Below are 7131 nucleotides of genomic sequence, written 5' to 3' on the forward strand. Positions count from 1 at the left end.
AAGGAACGGAATTTGGTCGAAGAACTGAATGAGGAAAAGGATGATATTTTATTCAGAATGGAGACAATTCTGCAAGAAATCCGAGACCATTCACGATAATCTTTCCTTGTTGTAGATAAATGACCTGCACTTGGGGATAAAAAGTACAATTTTGAAATTATCCGATGATATAAAACTTGGTAACGTAGTGAATAGTGGCAGACTTCAGGAGGACATAGACAGACTGGTGAAATGGGCAGACACATGGCAGATACAATTTAATGTGGATGGATGTGAAATTATGCACTTTGGGGGGAACAACATGGAGAGGCAGTATAATCTAAATGGTGCTATTTTGAGGGTTGTGCAAGAACAGAAGGAACTGGGGTGCAGGTTCACAAATCTTTGAAGTTGGCAGGGCTAGTTTATTGGACAGTCAAGAAAGCTTGTGGAATACTTGGCTTTGTAAATGGGGGCATTGAATTCAAAAACAAGGAAGTCATGCTAAACCTTTACAAATCACTGGTTAGGCCTCAGCTGGAGTATTGTGTCGAATTCTGTGAACCACACTTGAGGAAGGATGTCAAGGTCTTCGAGAGGGTAAGAAGGAGGTTTACTTTAATGCTGGTAGGAATGAGGGACTTCAGTTATGTGGAGAGATTGCAGAAGCTGGGATTGTTCTCCTTGAAGCAGAGAAGGTCAAGGGGACACCTAATAGAGGTATTCCAAATTCTGAGGGGTTTTGATTGAGCAAACGGGGAGAAACTGTTTCTTCTGGCAAGAGGATCAGTAGCCAGAGGTCATAGATTTAACATAATTGGCAAGAGAACTAGAAGGAAATGTGGAGATATTTTTTCACAAAGGGTTGTTAAGATTTAGAATCTGAAAGGGTGGTGGAATCAGATTCCATAGGGACTTTCAAAAGGCAATCGGACATGTACTTGAAGAGAACTAATTTGCAGGGATATGGGAAAAGGCTTGGATGTGGGAATAAATTGGACAGCTTTTTCACAGGATGAACAGCTTTAATCTCCTCGGTGTCTTTACATCCAGGCCCACATCACATTCTTGCTGTCTGCTCTGCCTGAATACTTAAAAAAAAAATTAATTCACAGAGTTGTGGAAATCTGGAACTCTCTCCCTCAAAAGACTGAATGCAAGGATCAAACAATTCAACATTTTCCAGACTGAGATGGGTAGATTGTTGTTGGTTAAGGGCATCAAGGGATATGGAGCAAAAGCGGGTAAATGCAGTTGAGGTACAGATCAGCCATGATCTAACTGAATGGTGGAACAGGCTCCTCCTGTCCCTGTGCACCATCCTCTGCAGTCAGCCATGTTTATAATATTCCCACCACACTGTAGTTCCCGAGTGCTACAGTAGCCTCGTGTTTTGGAATTGTTTATTACTAATGCATTCAGCATTCCCGTCTATACAGCTTACTGTAGATGTTCCCATCTTTTGGCCCCTAGTTTACCCTTGTTAATGTTACCCGGTTCTTGTATATCACCCACCTGCTGTCTAGATTCCACTCTGTAATCAATGTCATGTGGATCACCTTTCCTCCTGACCGTCTCCCTCCTATCCAATGTAAATGCTTCTTGCAGCTACTTCCTGACCAGTTCCATTGTTTTTATTTTGTCATCACTCCCTCATTTTTTGGCACAACAGCACAATTTAATTTTCAACGTCCCAGTATTTTCACAGCAGATTGAACAGCAGATTTACATATTTTGCAATTTCCATTGCAAACATCTTTTTCACCAAAAACAGGAAGTATAACAAAGGAAATTGCCTTGATTTTCTTGCCCATCCTTGCATGGGAGGTTTCAGAGCCCTTACAGGATTTCTTACATTGTCATTTAGATCTTCCTGCTCCTCCAGTACCTTTTGTCATTTATCTTCAATGTGCACAGACCTATCTCTAGGTAACCAACTCATCATCATTACCACACTCTTCACCATCCACCTCCCTACAGCCAGAATCTCCCTGCACCTTAACAGACTGCAGGAAGATATCAATGAACTGGTCAGATGGGCAGAACAGTGGCAAATAGAATTCAATCCGCAGAAGTGTGAGGTTATGCATTTGGGGAGGGTTAACAAGGCAAGGTTATACACGTTAAATGGTAGGACACTGAGAAGTGTAGAGGAACAAAGGGACCTTGGAGTGTACAGGAGCTGACACTGAGACACACATGGGCTATACAATAGTAGAAGGGAGTGAATCGTTCCCCTTTACCTGCTGTGTACTGTACATATACAGGAGCTGGCACTGAGACACACATGAGCTATACATTAGTAGAAGGGAATGAATCATTTCCCTTTACCTGCTGTGTACTGTACATGTACAGGAGCTGGCACTGAGACGTCCATGGGCTATACAATAGCGGACGGGAGTGAATCGTTCCCCTTTACCCGCTGTGTATGGGAGCTAACACTGAAACTCGTATGGGCTTTACAGAAGAGGACAGGAGTGAATTGTTCCTTTACCCACTGTGTACTGTACATGTACAGGAGCTGGCACTGAGACACACATGGGCTTTACATTAGCAGACGGAATTTACGAGGATGTTGCCTGGACTGTAGAATTTTAGCTATGAGGAAAGACTGGATAGGCTGGGATTGTTCATTTTTTGGAAAAGAGGAGGCTGAGGGGTGACCCGAGTGAATAGGAAGGACCTATTTTCCTTAGCAGTGGAATCAACAACCAGGGGGCATAGTTTTGAAGTAATTGGTAGGAAGTTTAGCGGCTATTTGAGGGGAAATGTTTTCAGCCAGAGGGTGGTTGGGGTATAGAACTCACTCACTGTAAGGTTGGTAGAGGCAGAAAACCGCACCACTACTAAAAAGTACCTGGATGTCCTCTTGAAGTGCCATAACCAACAAAGCTACGGACCAAGAGCTGGAAAGTGGTATTAGGCTGGATAGCTCTTTGTCGGCCGGCACGGACACAATGGGCCGAAATGGCCTCCTGCCGCAGAGTAAATTTCTATGATTCTATGAACTGCATCTTTGTCCTAACCATGTTCTCTGGCTTCTGAACTACTTCTTCCTCCATCACTTGGTCTTCTGCATTAGAAGTTAGTGCTTGATCTGACTGAAAGGTGGAACAGGCTCGAGGGCCTGAATGGCCTACTCCTGTTCCTATGTTCCTGTATCTGCACATTATTGTGGCTTTCTCAGTGTCTTTGCAAGCGTTCTTCCTGCCGTTAGTGCATCCTCTATTATCTTATGTGCTCAGTTTCCTCCAGCATTTATTTCTGTTTCTTGCTGATCCTGTACTTGTTGCAAAAATCCCATCCACTTCACTGAACTCTGACTCAATTAGTCTAATACTATCCACACGTCTTTGCTAATTAGCTTTACAATCATTTCCTTCCATTAGTTCTCGTCCGCTCCTCTCAAAGACCCAAACCTTTTCCTTCAGGTTTTGGGCAGCTGAGATCAGCGAGTTGCTCCACACTTTACTATTGACTCTCAAGCTCTTTCATGCTGCAAAGTCGAGCCTTGTTTAGTCTGTTTGAGCACTGCCAGCGGTCTGCTGTGTGTTAACATTTGTGTTTCTGTTTATTTCAGGAGAACCTGCCCGAGGAGCAGAGGTACGACATGCTCTCCAAAAATAATTGAAAAACAACATTACAACAACAAAAACAGGATATTGAAGAGCTGGTTTTATTTTCTGCTGTCTAATATTTCATATTTACATCATTAGTTAAGACGACCATCAGCCAAACATAGTGGAAGGCAGCCTGTCTCTGGGAGAATGTAAAGGACCCACTCAGTGTAGAGTGTGGAGACATGTAATGGACATTCTCAACCCTGGTATGGAGGGCCTTTCCTGTTTTCTTACTTAACCCGTCAAATCCTCAATAAGTGGCCACATCTTAAGAATACCAGACACGAGTATAAGAATGTAAGTATTATCCATACCGACTTCAAATAAGAAAATAAATGAAATGGCAGCATTTGATGTCTGATTTATAATGCAACAGTCAAATAATAACCACAACTACTTTAGAAGCAATCGGCCATTATACTTCATTCATTTGTAAAAAAAAAAAGAGTGATTTAAATCATTAACCTGTTACAGTGGCTTCTTTCATGGCTTAAAACTGAAAAATTAATACATGAGAATATTCACAACTGATTTGGTCAAATGACTTTCAATCACCTCCTGACTCCCCAAACCCTTTCCCCCATATAAAAAGCACAAGTCAGGAATGTGATGGACTACTCTCCACTTTCCTGGAAGAGTGCAGCTCCAACAACACAAGAAGCTCGACACCATCCAGGACAAAGCAGCCCGCCTGATTGGCACCCGACCCACCACCTTAAACATTTACTCCCTCCACCACCGTTTCACTGTGGCTGCAGTGTGTACCACCTACACATTGCACTGCAACAACTCCCAAACCCACGACCTCCATCACCTAGAAAGCCAAGGGCAGCAGGTGCTGGGAACACCCTCACCACCAAGTTACTCTCCGAGTTACACACCATCCTGACATGAAAAGATATCAGCCGTTCCTTCGTCGTCGCTGGGTCAAAATCCTGGAACTCCCACCCTAACAGCACCGTGGGAGTACACTCACCACACGGACTGCAGCAGTTCAAGAAGGTGGCTCACCACCAACTTCTCAAGGGCAATAAGAGATGGGTAATAAACTGTGCTGGTTTCTGAGCGGTCTTCAGCGGGTGTTTGAAGAGCAGCTGGTTCGGCCGCTCAACGCGCCCTCACTCCGCCCATTTGTACCTCAGAATTGCAATCAGGGTCCTCTGTACATCATTTCCAGGCGATTATCACTCTGGTTACACCAGGTGGGGGCTCTTAAAATCGGCCCCATTAGTTCAGGTTAGGAGGAGGCCATTCAGACCTTGGAGCCTGTCTCGCCATTCAATGAGATCATGGCTGAGCTGTGTGCTAACTTCATGTACCCGCCTTTATCCCCATATTCCTTAATGCCTTTGGTTAACAAAACTCTATCAATGTCATGTTTAAAATTAACATTTGACCCAGCATCAATTGTGATTTGCAGAAGAGAGTTCCAAACTTCTACCACCCTTTGTACAAATGTTTCCCAACTTCACTCCTGAAAGGCATGGCTATAATTTTTAAACTATGCTCCCCGCTCCCCCGCCCCTGCCCCCCGCACAGTCCTAAACTCCCGAAGCAGTTTCTCCCGATCAGTTAGTCTTAATATCTTAAAAACTTTGATCAAATCTTAACTTCTAAATTACAGGGATGGGTAAAATAAGGATCCAGATTTTAAAAATACATTTCGTTCATGTTACTGGGATGTAATTCAGTCCCAAATTGCTTTGATTTTAATCAATGTCGCTTCGATTGTGCAGTTTAATAACAACGCTTGGCAGCAGAGGTGTTCATCTCAAACACCGCCATGTAGCGCCACCTTCTGCCTGAGCAGCAACATTACAGGCAGGAAGGTCACCGGGTTCCTGCAGTTCACAGCTCATTCCACCCAGTGAGTTCCCCTCCACAATTCACCATCAATTTGTTCGTTCTATTCCCCTGTACCCGGCTCTCTCTCTCCTCCTCCCCCGCACTCTCTTCCCCTCCCCTGCTGTGACTCAGACTGACACCCATCAGTTTGAGTCTGGCAGGAGGCAGGGTGAAATTATGGGATGGGCTTGTTAGTGACCTTAAACCCCGCAGATTGTCAGCGGTGTGGAATTTTTCCCGCCGTCATTCGATCCTGCACTGAAGAAGGGAAAGATTCTCTCGGTGAAAGTGTGGGTGAAAGTGTGGAGATGGGACATGTTGTCCGCATTGTAAAATGACACATGTCCACCCTCATAGTCCAGGTACACCCCGATCTTCCGGGGCTCCACACTCGGGGTGAAGGGGGACTTATAGGGGGTGGTAATGGCAAAATAGTCACTTCCGGGTTCCAGCCCCACAATCCAGTATCCAGTCTCAGGGTTAATGGTGCATTTCCCTTTCCTCCCGGCAGACTCTCGGGCCACTCCCAGACGCCACCGAGTCTTGTTCCCCACCTCCACTTCCCAGTAGTGTCTCCCTGATGTGAATCCCTCCGATCCCAGGACACAGTCCCAGGAATCAAACCTCTCCGGGGTGTCAGGGAGCGGCTGCCATTTGTCCCCGAGTCTCACACGGGTCCGGTCCTCAGACAGGATGAGCCAGGGATTCGCTGTGTTCGGATCCAGAGTCAGGGAGGCTGGAGCTGGAGGAAAGTTAAAGTAACACAGTCAGTGATTTAGTTTCTTGCTGTGATTTATTCAAACTCTGTTTTAAATTGCCCACTCGGGCTCTGGGTTGGTGGTCATGGACTCTGCTGCAACTCCACCAGGGGTTATGCCCCGGATCGATTTACGTTGTTTTATCCACGAATCAGCACTGCAAAGGAAGCAGAGCCCGCAGATCATGAGCCAAAAACCACTGGAGACAGCAGGGGGTGGGGGGGGGGGCGGTGGCAGGGAAGGGGAGAGGAGGTAGAGCCTGAGGTGAGTGGAGGGGGGGGGGGGGGGGAGGGAAAAGAGAGAGAGAGGGAGAGAGAGAGCGCGACGGGGGAAGGGGAGAGAAGGTAGAGCCTAGGGGGGGACGGAGAGAAGGGGGTTAGATGGGAGGAGGGGGTGACAGAGGGGGAGGATTGAGAGAGATGGGAGGAGAAAGAGAGAGGGCGGGGAGAGAGAGCAGGGGATGTGGAAGGAAGTAATGAAGGGTGGGGGGAAAGAGTGCGGGGGAAGGGGTGGAAAGACAAGCGGGGAGGGGGAATGAGAGCGGGGGGTGAGGGGGAAAGAGAGCGGGGGGTGAGGGGGAAAGAGAGCAGGGGGAGTGGAGAGGGAATGGAGAGGGAGGGGAGGGGGAGGAGAGAGAGAGGGAGAGGGAGGGGGGAGAGAGAGAGGGAGAGGGAGGGGGGAGAGAGAGGGAGGGGAGGGGGGGGGAGAGAGAGGGAGGGGAGGGGAGGGGGGGGAGAGAGAGGGAGGGGAGGGGGGGAGAGAGAGGGAGGGGAGGGGGGGAGAGAGAGGGAGGGGAGGGGGGGAGAGAGAGGGAGGGGAGGGGGGGAGAGAGAGGGAGGGGAGGGGGGAGAGAGAGGGAGGGGAGGGGGGGAGAGAGAGGGAGGGGAGGGGGGGAGAGAGAGGGAGGGGAGGGGGGGAGAGAGAGGGAG

General features: G+C 47.5%; 1 protein-coding gene across 1 annotated transcript in view; it reads right to left on the reverse strand.

Moving 5' to 3' along the window:
- Nucleotides 1–983: 983 nt before the first annotated feature.
- The window catches only part of LOC139229637 (zinc-binding protein A33-like), an 11776-nt gene continuing 5628 nt past the window's right edge, over nucleotides 984–7131 (reverse strand). The window contains exon 6 of the mRNA XM_070861151.1: nucleotides 984–6186. Coding sequence (XP_070717252.1) covers nucleotides 5645–6186 — 542 coding nt within the window. The 3' untranslated portion in view covers nucleotides 984–5644. The remainder of the gene's footprint in view (nucleotides 6187–7131) is intronic.

The sequence above is a fragment of the Pristiophorus japonicus genome, chromosome 19 (genome assembly GCF_044704955.1).
Source record: "Pristiophorus japonicus isolate sPriJap1 chromosome 19, sPriJap1.hap1, whole genome shotgun sequence".
NCBI classification, from domain to species: Eukaryota; Metazoa; Chordata; class Chondrichthyes; family Pristiophoridae; genus Pristiophorus; species Pristiophorus japonicus.